The sequence below is a fragment of the Panicum virgatum genome, chromosome 3N (assembly GCF_016808335.1).
Source record: "Panicum virgatum strain AP13 chromosome 3N, P.virgatum_v5, whole genome shotgun sequence".
In the NCBI taxonomy this organism is placed as follows: domain Eukaryota; kingdom Viridiplantae; phylum Streptophyta; class Magnoliopsida; order Poales; family Poaceae; genus Panicum; species Panicum virgatum.
The window spans coordinates 55,759,303-55,773,503 of record NC_053147.1 but is presented as its reverse complement, the minus strand read 5'-3'; the positions used below and the strand labels follow the sequence as shown (position 1 = coordinate 55,773,503).

General features: G+C 48.4%; 1 protein-coding gene across 1 annotated transcript; it reads right to left on the bottom strand.

Annotated features, from left to right (window-relative positions):
* Nucleotides 1-2,128: 2,128 nt before the first annotated feature.
* LOC120667911 (anthocyanin regulatory R-S protein-like) lies at nucleotides 2,129-7,446 on the bottom strand. The gene is made up of 8 exons (XM_039947898.1): nucleotides 7,307-7,446; nucleotides 5,797-6,063; nucleotides 5,609-5,705; nucleotides 5,482-5,496; nucleotides 5,327-5,383; nucleotides 3,271-3,918; nucleotides 2,371-2,823; nucleotides 2,129-2,203 (listed from the first exon to the last, which is right to left on the bottom strand). Exons 1-8 carry the CDS (start codon nucleotides 7,444-7,446, stop codon nucleotides 2,129-2,131), a joined length of 1,752 nt encoding a protein of 583 aa, XP_039803832.1.
* Between the last annotated feature and the right edge of the window lie 6,755 nt (nucleotides 7,447-14,201).

The window sequence follows — 14,201 nt, the reverse complement described above, 5'->3', positions numbered from 1 at the left end:
TGAGGATATTACGGGTGCAGTCAGTGTGACATGTCCAATCGTATCATTTTTCTGGGATATTACCTGAAAAAGGGATCTTTTCGGATATCGGATCTGATTAAATCTGCAGATATTTTTTTGAATAGAATTTGACGCCACGAATTAGATCTTTAATTCCAAATCTTGGCTCGGGGGCTACCCACAAGATACGAGATTTTGATTTAAGGCACGGGGGCTGCGGGATATGTGGCATTATGATTTATTTTTTAAATTTTTTAGAAAATAGTGAAAGAAAAGGACTGAAGTGACCCTCAGCCTGATTCTGTGATTCAACCTAAGGCTCGGGGGCTACTCCATATGGAGCGCGAGTACTTCGCGCACCATATACTTTCAAGATTTCTGGGCTTGAGCACCTCCAAGGTTTTAAAAAACACTAGACGCTAGGTGAACGCTAGCCTATGGTTTAGAGGTTTTTGTGATTAAACGTAGATTAAACGTCTTTTCTAATTAAACGACACTGTGATTAAACGCAACGCTAGGCCAAAGTTTAGAGTTTAATCAAGATTAAACGTAGTTTTAAAACGTTTTTTAAAACAGGGAGCACCTCACAGCCTCGGAGCAACCGAAAGTGCTTTGAAGACTACTCGGCGTACCTGAAGGAGTGTCCAGAAGCAACCAGAAGGACGTTCTGACTACTTGAAGTACTCGAAGATGCCACGCCAAGTACTCGACGCCTGCTGGACTCGGCTACGAAGAGCTCGGGGGCTTGTCAGACCCGGGGCAGCGGGACTGCTTATAGACATAGAACATTCTAGAGTAAGGGATATCACATGGATGTACCTTACTTCTCTTGTCACTACCCGAATAGGCGTAGAACTAACTGCAGTACAAGAAAACTACCCGATTGTGTTATAGTAGGACTTCAACTGTACTCGGCTAGGACTTTCCATGTAACCCTATTCCCCTGATATATAAGGGCGGACAGGGACCCCCTCAAAATATCAACACCTAAGGCAATACAAGCAACCACACAGGACGTAGGGTATTACGCACCTCGCGGCCCGAACCTGTCTAAATCCTTGTGTTCCTTGCACCATCGAGTTCCAGAGAAGTCGATCCCTACCAACAATCCTAATGCTAAGGGTATCACTGAGCAGGCTTGGCGGTAAACACCAACAGTGGACTCCCGGGTCCTCCCCTCCACATCCGGCGAGGGTAGAAGTCTAGAGGGGTGGCTTGGCCGGCGGTGGTGGTGGGCGAGCTCGGCCGACGGTGGTGTTGGGCGAGCTCGGCCGGTTGTGGTGGGCAAGCTAGGCCGGCAGTGCGGGGCATTGGCGACGGCCAGTGGTGGTCGCGGCGGCGGCAACTGTTTTTTTATTTCTCATTTTTTTGTTGTGGGCCATGGAGGACACATGACAAAAGATTTGCCGTGCATGCCGTATCCGGTAGTGAATTGTCGGCCAATAAAAGCCATTAGTTTTTTTTTATCCTTGTAGCTTATCCATGTAGCTTAAGGTGGGAGAAGCTTGTTGAGATGGGTTTTTGTGGGTCAGGTTTGAGGATCTTGCTGCTTTAAGGATCAATAATATGATGCTTATTTAGTTATTTGACTCTTTTGACGCATGCATGCATATATATATATATATTTTTCACTGAGCTCATATATATGAAGCTGCTTCTGCTTTATATGACAGTAGCTGATCATACGAGGCTTAACGATCGACTTTATCTATCTATATGCCTCGCTATAGGCTCGATTCGAGATCGACTAGCATGACGAAAATTGGATTTTGGAAAAGGCATGGCTTATATAGTTATATAATAAGGGATGCCATTAGGATAATGTAGAATTATGTGGTGATTGAAAGTGATAGTGCAATATGAACGGAAGACGTACGGTAAATAAAGACTTTGTCCCTACTAGTCGGATATCTGATTCTAAAAAGGTGCTTCACTCTTACATCTTTGTAAATGAAGCTGTATGTATGTATGTATGTATGTATGTATGTATGTATGTATGTATGTATGTATGTATGTATGTATGTATGTACAATCAAACGGATCGAGGATCATGATATATATATCATCACTGGTGCAGTGGTACATATCTATGAGACGACTACAGCATTTTGTGACGTCCCATGCATCATCAAGTCCTGCTGCTTATAGCTTCCTGAAGAGCTTCAGTGATCATCCCAGGCGCAACTGCAGCAGAACTGGCAAACTGCAACAATTATTCGCCAACAGCAGCGATGATCATCAGTAAATCAAAGTCGATCGTGCTGAGTGCAATATCAGTACAAACTGAACAATAATGCTGCATCCATCCCTAGCTACAAGTCTACAACTACCATCCCTAGGCCCTAGCTACAACGACGCCTATATGCATACCTGAGCTCGTACCTTGAGTCCCATAAGGCCATCCAGCGTGGACGACTGAACCGAGACAATGTCGAGACGGAGGCTCTTGACGGCGTCGAACACTCGCGCCATCAGCCGCTCCTCCCACCGGCACTGCACGTCCAGGAGCACCTCCTTGTCCCCAACTGCGATGCTGATGACGTTGCTCCGGCCATCATTGGGGCGGACCCAGTGCTGCTCGGCCATCTGCCCATCGCCGGCGGCGTCGAGCTCCGAGTCCGAGCCCTTCTTCTTCCTCTTGGCGCCACGACCAGGGGTGGCGGCCTTCCTAGCTCCGACGACGACGACCTCATCGTCATGACGCCTTTCTGCCGCAGGGCGTGGGATGCTGATGAGCTCCTTGCTGGATTCCAGCTCTTGTACCCTCCGCTCGAGCTCTTTGAGGTGGGCTATGGTTTCGGCAAGGATGGATGCTTTGTCCACCTGCAGCAACTAACGTTTGTGAACTCTGAACTCCCAATGGAGCATTTTTTTTTGTCTGAAGAAAGAAACCACGCAATGGCGGCTAAACACTCGCACATGGTTCTCTTTATCGGCCGATATTGGCCGAAAATTCCGATATTTTCCTTTTATCCCTAGAGTCCGATAAAATTTGATATCTCCTATTTATTCTGCTTTTACACAGACAGCTCAAATCCACCCACGCGATAATCATGTACTCATTGTATTCTATTCTTGTTTTATCTGTGAACAAGTGATGTTTAATAGCTTAGAAATAGTTTCAAGTCAAATTCTACAAAATTTTTCAAGAATTTCATTTTGAATTTGGTCCGATAATTCTGATATATCTTGTTTATTCTATTTCTCTATGACCTCCGATAAATTTTAAATTCCAATAACGAAAACCTTGCACTCGCATTATTTACTCACCTTACGAGTGGATGGGATCAATGACTTGAGAACGATGAACATCTCGTTGAGCTTCTCCCGGCGCCGCCTCTCCGACATGACGTGGCTCTTGACGACGCCACTTTCCTCCTGGGTCGTTGCTGGCCCCCTCGCCCTGCTCCCGTCACCGCCATCGCCGCTCGCCCAAGCTCCGCCGGACACCACTTTCTTGAGCATCTTCTGTGGGGCTCCTGCTGCCGCCGCCGCCGCTCGGCTGTTGGATTCCGGTCTCGTCCACGCTTTGAAACTTGACGAGAAGCGAGAGCCATTGGTGCTGATCAAAGCGTGATCACCATCGTCGGTAGCTAGGGCCGGCTCCGGAGAAGGGGGCGCTTCGTCGTCCATGCCGATCCAATCATCCTCGAGAGCCTGCACGTCCAGTCCCTCGCACAAGTTGTAGAGCTCGTCGATCTCCAAGCAGCTGACTTTCTCCAAGTTGGCATCGGAGATCATCATTGGTTCCATGGATGATGCATTGTGATCGACGTCCTCGAACACAATGATGTCAGTGGCTTCTCCCGTGTCATCGTCGGTAGATGGGCAGGAGTTTGGCTCCTCCGTGCTCGACGGGAACTGCAGCTCACTGAAAGGCGTGGTGGCGCGGTTGACCAGATCAGGGTTCTCCAGGACCTGGTCATGAACGCATAATTAACGCACATAAAAACTTCATCTAGTTCGTATAAGGTTCTGTTTAGTTCCCAAAATTTTTCACGCACTACAGTAACTTTAAACATTTGATCACTAATTAGGAGTATTAAATGCGGTAACTGACAAAACCCGTTCCATAACCTCCGAGCAAAATCGCGAGACGAATCTAATGAACCTAATTATGCAATGATTAGATAATGTTGTGCTACAGTAAACGGCCTCTAATAATGAATTAATTATACATGCTTAATAGATTCGTCTCGCGATTTCCTGTCCATCCGTATAATTAGTTTTAGAAAAAAAGACCGTTTTTGGTCATCCAACTCTTGCCTCAGTTTAGTTTTGGCCATTGAACTCCAAAAACAGATATCCTTGACCATCCAATTATCAAAACCGTTCACATTTGGCCATCCGGTGGTTTTGCTGGATGGTTTCGCTGACGTGAATGCCATGTGGTAGTGGGACCCACTTGTCAGCTTATTTTTTTAATCTCTCTCATCTTTCTCTCTTTCTTCCCCTCTCGCTCTCCTCTCTCCCGGTCCCTCTGCTCGGCGGCCATGGCGGCTCCGGCTGCGGCATGCAGGCGAGCTAGCAGCAGTGCTCATCCTCGCACAGACCAAACCCGCCGCCGCCGCCGCACCTCCCTTGGCCTGGCGGCCCCCTCCTGCCGCTTCCTCCTTCCTCCCCACCAACGCTCCCTCCTTCCTCCCCTGCCCCGGCGGCCGCCACCGCGGCTCCCTCCTTCCTCCCCTGCCCCGACGGCCGCCATTGCTGCTCCCTCCTTCCTCTCTAGCAGCGCGACTGCAGTACGTGGCGGCTGCGCTTGCTGCAATAGGGGGCGGCGGTGGCAGCAGACAGTAGGGGTGGCGGCGCCAGCAGCCAGCGCACACATCGAGCAGACAATGGCAGCAGCGTGCGCCAACCCTGCCGGGTTGCCTTGGCCGCGGGCCAGCCCTGCCTCCCCACCGCCCCACCTTGCTCCGCCGGGAACGGCACCGCGGCCGGAGCCGCAATATGGCCGCCGAGCAGAGGGACTGGGAGAGAGGAGAGCGAGAGGGGAAGAAAGAGAGAAAAAGGAGAGATGTAAAAAATAAACTGACAAATAGGCCCCACTGCCACATGGCGTCCACATCAGCGAAACAACTCAGCAAAACCACCGAATGGCCAAATGTGAACGGTTTTGATAATTGGATGGTCAAAGATACTAGTTTTAGAGTTTAATGGCCAAAACCAAACCGATGCAAGAGTTGGATGGCCAAAAATGAACTTTTTTCTTAGTTTTATACTTAGTCTATGTTTAATACTCCTAATTAATTAGTGTTGTAAAAGTTTCTATTTTTTGGGAACTAAACGCACCCTAAGTTTGGATACGGTGAATGAACGAACTTACAGAGTCAGTGGTCCCCAGCTCAAGCACGCCATCCATAAGGGGGATGCAGACGATTGTCTGTGAAAAAGGGAAGAATCAAGACGTACATGGAGTAGTCAGAAATCTGCAAATGCAAATCAGTTCATCCATGAAGTGATAATGAAGAGCTTACATACCTGAATGGACGCACTCTGCGTGCCACAAACCCATGATCCACAATCACATACAGTGGTTCGTAGCTCAGATAACCAAGAATCAATTTAGTGATCTAAAAATTGTAACACACACACACACAACGTATACCTTGGCCAGCAGCGCTCGGGGGAAGGTTTTGGTGTCGGCGAGGTGGGCGTTGCGCAGCCAGACGTGCTCATTCCTCGCCAAGCTATTGCCCGGCAACCTGCAGACGATCGACGATCATCCAGTGCAGGTGCAGTTGGTTCGATCATGCTGCCGATCGACAGATTCGACACACAGAAGAAGTACAGTACCCTTGGCCAGGCCGGAAGGCGTAGGTCATGCAGACCACGTAGAACCACTCGGTGTCGCCGAGGTCCTCCGGCGACAGCGCCGCGACGGGCCGTGGCGGCCTCGCGCGGTGGCGGTCGCCGCCGGACAGCTGCAGGGACTCGTAGAGCTCCCGGAGCTGCTGGCTTCGCTGCAGGGCGAGCTGGTCGGCCGTCATCTCCGAGGTCGAGCTGGTTACCTTCCTCGTCTTCACCTCGCCGTTGTAGAACCCATCCTTCCATGTCAGGACCCTGTGCGCACAAGTTAATTTGAGCTCCTTATCCCTCTATCTCACAATATAAGCATTCCTAGCTATGTTTCTAGATGTTCAGATTCATAACATCTCTATACATAGAAAATGCTATGAGTCTGGTGCATAGCTAGAAATGCTTATATAATCTGGTGCATAGAGGATGGCAGGATGTGTTAGCTAGCGTGGCATTAACTAGGCAAGTTTGAGCTCCTCACAAGAAATGAGAAATTATGGATTCAATATATATAGCACAGTTTTGCTTTGTGTTACAAATACATTATTGTAAAATGAATTAGTGACCAAAGCTTTACTTTGGAAACCACGTCGATGTGCAAAACATCTGGAGGGAGTATTTAACTAAAAACGATATAGAATTAGCAATTAGAAGAGTGTTGGACTGTTGGAAAAAACGGGAAGATTTTGGTACTGAACTGTCCTTTCTGGTTTATAGTACCTGTCTTTGTTAGCTAGCCTGTTGACATATTATCAGGAATTTATTACTTTAGTAGAAATGTTGCTAGTTCCTTAGCTCAAAATATATCAGCAGCTACATCTTTATCCTACATTATCTGTTACTATTCGTACTAAATTTGTTTATTCATACTCTGGCATCATTTGGATCCTCTGTTAGTTCCAATACAAACTACTGGGATAAAAAAAGTCCAAAACCAATTAACAATACATGGCCCACCTAGGGGTCATATTCTTTCACACTATTAGACATTAACCCTAGATTTTTCTACGCTCCTTTACTTCCCTTAGAGGTTAATTACTCAGCATATATAGTGTACACACATTACCACATGGAGCCTATTTAGCATGGTCTTTGAGCATCTCTTGAGCAATGGATATAACGTAGACAGGAATGTCTTTTTTTATTGACGTGGCCCAATCACCAAGCAGCTTTTCTAGCTGCTTTAGATGCATGGGAGGTATTAGAGAAACTTAAAGAAAATATTTCGACCGGAAAAATGAGATCGCAAAAATATTTAGGATTTTTATCGACCTAAAAAAATTTCTTACCTCTAATGACCTAAAATGAGTCTTAAGTTACAATTCCACATATGTGAGACCTAGCTACTTTAGTAAGATTCACAGAAAACACGTCACTGAAAGGTAAATGAAATTTCTATCACTAATAAATGAGTGTAATCCTGTACATCACCACAAAGTTATTCTTAGGCAATCTATCTTCTTCCAAGGATTCGATAAATATACAATATATATGTAGGATCCCTTACCCTGCAGGGCCAGTGCTTGAAACTGACCAAAAGATGGCGTAACTCCAGTTGATGCTCCTCACTGCTGCAGCAAGGTGGTTCCTGAACTGCTCGTTCCCTGGCTGTGGTTCTTCCTGAACTGGAGAAGCTGATAGCGCCATCGCCGTACTCTTTCGCTTCGCTTCGTGCAGCAGCAAGAATTGTATATGGTTTTAATTAATAGTCTGCTTGGTGATCTGATCAGATTTCTCATGAAAATGGAAGATCACACAAGGGTAAGATCAAGGAAATGTTGCCCAGCTTACCCAATCAGCATAGACCAAGCCAAGAGCTCCCGGAGAGAAAAACACACGTGCCAGTACACTGTCCGAGAGAACGATGGAGCACTACTATATATACTCTGCATTAATGCATATTATATTCCATGAATCTTGAAATCAAGATCTATAGAACCCCAAGTGGCCATGCAAGATAGTGACGCATGCGTTAAAGATTACAATATAAATGTTTTTTTTGGAAGGGCATATGGAAGGGGCTAGGCCCATGACTTTTTTTGGTGGTGTATTAATGCCCCAATCAATCATACATTCGCATCACAGGCCGGCCGGTGACAGTCGGTTGGTATTGCCATGAACACCAAAAGTTGCCACATGAGCATTCCCATGTATACACTACCGGAAACGGCAAAGAACCCGAATCCCGTATTGATAGATAAATGGATACATCATCTTAAGAAATATTATGTCTAGCAAGGGGTCTGGCCATATTTGATATGGATCCGAGGTAATGTCAATTTACTATAAACTTCATATTTGCTTTACAATTTCTATGATACCAATATATGATTTATATTTAGATTAATGTATAAATATGGAAGCAAATATGGTGTTATTCGATATGGCCATTGTTCTACTTGACTGAATTATTCATGTTAACAGTTGCAAACCATAACTATATTTCTCCTAATAATGTACCTATAATATTTGGGGAGTCTACTATCATGTAAATAAATAAAATAAAATGTTTAACTATTGAAATGTGTCAAAAAATTTAGTTCAAAAACAACAATAATTAGAAGGATATACCAATATTGAAAGAACGGAGTTGATATTTTTGTGTGTCCGTATCTGTACAATATTTGATTTGTATTCATACTTTTTGAAGTATGGGTAAAACAAATCTGGCAAAATTCATTATCTTATTGATCAATTAGGCATATCTTATTAGGCTAATCCTAGTGCAAGTTTTATAGAGATTTTATGCACACTAAATATAGTGACATGTCAGAATTTGTGATTACATGACAAGGTAATTATAAAGAAAGAGAGGGAATCAGGATGAAACTGTGTATACACTATTTGCAAGACAATAAAACTTTGTTGAAACTTGAATTGGGCGCTATAGAATTTCATTTCATGCAGTTGCGTCCAATCACATGACTCACAATTTGTCGGTACCCCAGGACTGGGGTACCCCCTCTTGCTGTGTCTAGGCAATAAGTGCTTTGTAGTTATCCTTAACTACGTCCAGCAGCCGGACCCCTGCGGTCCGGAAGCCCTGTTCACCCGATAACGGTACCGGACCCGTCCTCTGGTTGGGAAAGATCCGGGACCACCACGTGTTCCGGAAGAAGCAGGCGCTCAGCCCGAACAGCCGGAGGCTCCGGACCTCTTGTGGAGGTCCGGATCCCCGCGGAATCCCGGACCCCCCTTTTGGGGTCTCGGACCCCCTGTATAGTAACCGGGCCCCTCGCCAAGGGAAGGAATCGACACCCCGCCTCGGGGTGGTCCGGAGCCGCCACGTGTCTGCAAGCGCAGACACGTATATAAAGCCGCTTGGTCTCCATATTAAGGTTCACCTACCACTGTATTCATTACGGTAGGAGGACGTCCGCATTGATGTAGCAGAAGCCGAGGCGATTCTTTGACCAGGGGGCACTATTGATCGCGTATTACCAAGATGCATAGTGGAGCTGCTGGCGCCGCCCACGCCGCGCCTGTCAGTCTGCCATAACAGATGGATACGACAGCTCGGCTTCACCCATTATGACACGTACATAATAGCCTCAACATGTCACGCCGCAAGCTACGTTCCCCCAACGGGCACCTTGCTGACGGGACAAGAGAAGACCACTCTTCGTCAGAGGGCCAGCAAGGCATGGAAGCATATCGGAGGAAAGATTCGTAACCACTATAGCCATTTAGATACTCTGCGCAGTATGCTGCACAATCACGTTGGGCCCACTTGTCGGGGCCCCAACGTCCTATGTATCCGCACCCCTTGGTCTATAAAAGGGGGGCGCCCGCTAGAAGAAGGGCTCAGGCTGGGTAAAAGCCAAGACCCGGCAGAGGATAGATTCATACACAACCGAGATCAATACCTCTCCCAGTTGATGTAGGGTATTACGCTCCGGCGGCCCGAACCACTCTAGATCGTGTGTTCTTGTGTGCTTGTCTCAGAGCAAGATCAGCCCAATCGCCTAGTACCTTCCCGAGTACTCCCTCTCTGGGAATAGGCGGGTGCGCTCCGCCACCCGGCAGTGGGTCCCCTAGAAATCCCACGACATTTGGCGCCGTCCGTGGGGAGGTCAGGCGCTGGCTGGATCTTCAGGCTTCTGGGGCTGTGTTCATCCTCTGCAACGGCGAATGAGAAGATGAAGGAAGGCAGGGCGTCACCCACGCCACATGCCGTGGCCCTAGGGCGCCAACGCCCATGGTGCGGCGGCGCACGGCAGCGGCGTTTGTTGTGCGTCGCCACTGCGACACCTCAGAGCCGGCGCGGCAGCGCACAGCGGAGGTGCCGCTGGGCGCTGCCGCCCCTACGTCAGCTCAAGGTTTTCTCTCAAGTAACGACCATGCTTCCTCTGCGGCGGCATGGCGTCGGCTCAAGTCTTTCTCTCAACATGGAGCCTGGAGCCGACGGCCATCCCGGAGGAAGTTGGCCGTGTCGTCGTATCGTCTCCGGCACCACCCGGGGTGTTTGGTGCTGCTGCAGACAGGGCCCCGCCAGGTACGGGGGCCCCTGGCGCGAGCACCAAGGACAAGCCGGCGAACGACCGCCCTTCTCCACACTCCGTGCTCATCCATACGAGCACACATTCTCCCGCTGCGCCAGGCCGGAAAGCCAGTTCCTGCCGCAGCGAGTGGCGGGCGGGATGGCTCCCGGTGGCGGACGGCGGCGGCAGGGGGCCTCTTCCATTCAAAGCCAAAGAATTTGTCTCATGCTACCTAAGCATATGACAGCTCTTAGGCAAGGAGTAGCCCCCCAAGCTCCCGAGGTGATGCTGGATGATGCAGTTCAGGCACATCCAGGGCGCCTTCACCTCCGACGACCATGAAGAACCCAGGAGTAGTGGTACCACTTCCAATCAGAGAAGGACATGCTGTATAGAATGCAGCCAAATGTTACTCCTAAAATAGGACTGAGAAAATTCCTCCTTTGTAATAACGTGGCGCCTACGTGTGAGTCCAGAGCGGTCAAAGCCCGACCTTGTAAACCCGACCTCTGGCCCTATCGCACAAACAGGCAAGCAATGGTCTGGAGCGGTAGAGGTCCGACCTCGTAATCCCGACCTCTGATGTATACCATGACAACCACAATAATAAAGGAGATTTTCTTTCTCAGTTTTATCTCGGCTCCACCTTGATTACATTTATTCACCTTGGTTTAACTATTCTTTCCTCTTAAGCGGAATCTTCCTTTTATTGCTAACAATCCAAGTTAAGTTGCTGGCTTGTGGCCAGGTGGGGACACCCCTTCAAGCTGGAAGGCAGTTCGGACCCCTAAGGACCTGCTCCGGAGAAGTAGTACTCGTATCCTGGGGTAGAGAAGCTCCGCATAGCTTAGCCTGGTAATGTATCCTAAGTTTACGTACTTCACTACCCTGTTACAAGTACTCTAGTATCCGAGACTGCTGTCTTTAGAGGTCCCGAGCTCCCTTCTAGTATAAGGCTTGGTTTCTCGCACCTTACTCTCAGGTCCGGTGATATATTTCATCGGATCGTCAGCAACGACTCAAGTCCACTCCGGTGGCCCGCTCCGGCGGAGACCGCTCGCCACAGTCGACTCAAGTCCACTCCGGTGGCCTGCTCCGGCGGAGACCGCTCGCCACGGTCGACTCAAGTCCACTCCGGTGGCCCGCTCCGGCGGAGACCGCTCGCCACGGTCGACTCAAGTCCACTCCGGCGGCCCGCTCCGGCGGAGACCGCTCGCCACGGTCGACTCAAGTCCACTCCAGTGGCCAAGAGTCGGGTCCGGGAAGTGGTGCTTGCTCCCTGAGCAATCCGAGGTCCGTGTAGCCGCTTAGCTTGGTTCCGCACCCTAAGCCTACACCTTCGTCGCCCTGCGGAGAACGCTCTAGAACCTGAACTAGGCAACCGGTGTACCGGCCTCAGGGGTCCGGGGCACCCGCTCTTAGCATGAGCACACCGACGCAATCAAGTTTGCGTGGAAACACATCATGATAGTAGGCCCCACCCGCGGGTTCGTGCCTCTCCCGAGGTGGGCCCGGGGGCCACTGTCGGTACCCCAGGACTGGGGTACCCCTCTTGCTGTGTCTAGGAAAGTGGGGGACTGGGGTACCCCTCTTGCTGTGTCTAGGCAAGAAGTGCTTTGTAGTTATCCTTAACTACGTCCAGCAGCCGGACCCCTGCGGTCCGGAAGCCCTGTTCACCCGATAACGGTACCGGACCCGTCCTCTGGTTGGGAAAGGTCCGGGACCACCACGTGTTCCGGAAGAAGCAGGCGCTCAGCCCGAACAGCCGGAGGCTCCGGACCTCTTGTGGAGGTCCGGATCCCCGCGGAATCCCGGATCCGCCTTTTGGGGTCTCGGACCCCATGTATAGTAATCGGACCCCTCGCCAAGGGAAGGAATCGACACCCCGCCTCGGGGTGGTCCGGAGCTGCCACGTGTCTGCAAGCGCAGACACGTATATAAAGCCGCGCGGTCTCCATATTAAGGTTCACCTACCGCTGTATTCATTACGGTAGGAGGACGTCCGCATTGATGTAGCAGAAGCCGAGGCGATTCTTTGACCAGGGGGCACTATTGATCGCGTATTACCAAGATGCATAGTGGAGCTGCTGGCGCCGCCCATGCCGCGCCTGTCAGTATGCCATAACATATGGATACGACAGCTCGGCTTCACCCATTATGACGCCTACATAATAGCCTCAATAGGTCACGCCGCAAGCTACGTTCCCCCAACGGGCACCTTGCTGACGGGACAAGAGAAGACCACTCTTCGTCAGAGGGTCAGCAAGGCATGGAAGCATATCGGAGAAAAGATTCGTAACCACTGTAGCCATTTAGATACTCTGCGCAGTATGCTGCACAGTCACGTTGGGAGTTGTCGGGGCCCCAACGTCCTATGTATCCGCACCCCTTGGTCTATAAAAGGGGGGCGCCCGCTAGAAGAAGGGCTCAGGCTGGGTAAAAGCCAAGACCCGGCAGAGGATAGATTCATACACAACCGAGATCAATACCTCTCCCAGTGGATGTAGGGTATTACGCTCCGGCGGCCCGAACCACTCTAGATCGTGTGTTCTTGTGTGCTTATCTCAAAGCAAGATCAGCCCAATCGCCTAGTACCTTCCCGAGTACTCCCTCTCTGGTAATAGGCGGGTGCGCTCCGCCACCCGGCAGTGGGTCCCCTAGAAATCCCACGACACAATTAAATGTTACGGCTAGTCTATGAAATCATGAAATGAAACTTTGCATTGGGGGATCTTGTTTCATTCGCTAACTCAAATATACTTAGATGACATGGCATTCTATAAAATCATGCAATAAAATCCTGCAATAGGAACTCTGTTCGCGTAAACGGCCATTTAGTCCGTTTAAATAGCATTTAAACGGTAAACAGAGGTCATCCGTGTCGTTTAGGCCCTAAACGGTGAATTAAACGGTTGAACCGTTTAAACTGTTAAAATCCGTCTAAATCGTCTAAATAGAGTCAAGATAATCATGATTAAATGAGCTAAATAATTATTTATTTCATAACTTAGTCAATAGGGGGATTACAACTACCACAATCAATACCGAACCAAGTAGCACCGTAAGTATATGAAATATTGTGGGATTTAGATTTCTTCCAAAAATATTATTTGGCGGAATAATTACTTTTTCCATGTGCAAATATGTAGACTTTCTAGCATATTTGATATTTACGTACATAAATATGCATATTTTAATGTTATTATGCCAAACCGTTTAGGCCATTTAACTCCATTTAAATACCGTTTAAACCGCCTAAATACTAAACAAAGGGTGACCGACTATTTACCGTTTAATGTTTAGGAAAACTTTGAATAGGAATAACCTTTGTGGGTTTGCGTAACAAGGGTAGAACTAATAAAATGATATAGTTTTTTTTACTATTATTGCAACAATAACGAGAGGTGCCAGGTTTATTATGACATGAGAGTGAAGTACTAAAAGTTCTAATCTTTGGGTGTATTAGGGCCTTTTATTGTTTCCGCTTACCTAGATCTTGCTTTTCTGAGAAGCAAGATTCTGAGATAAGCTAGCTATTTGGAGAATCGGGTATCTAAATAAGCTAGGTATTCGGTGATCATGATTATTTTGAGTCGACTGTCTGAGTTGAGTGGTAAAATGTCTGAAGTGCCCTTAAGGCTGATGTCTCATTTTTTCACTTAATACAAGCATAAGTCAGTAATTCTTATGTTTGTTTATGTACCTTGTGTTGGCAGCCAAAATTGGCACTGCCTAAGGCCGACCGGTCGGGTCGACCGGTCCGACAGGTCTGGTCCTGTGTAATCCGAATCAGGTTAGATCTGAGTTGTAGAGTCCGTTTGTAACCCGATTTGGAAGGGGTACGTCCTCTCCGGCTTATAAATATAAAGACCACGGCCGATTGAGGTCCTTCTACCCAATTGAATCAATCAATCTACTATT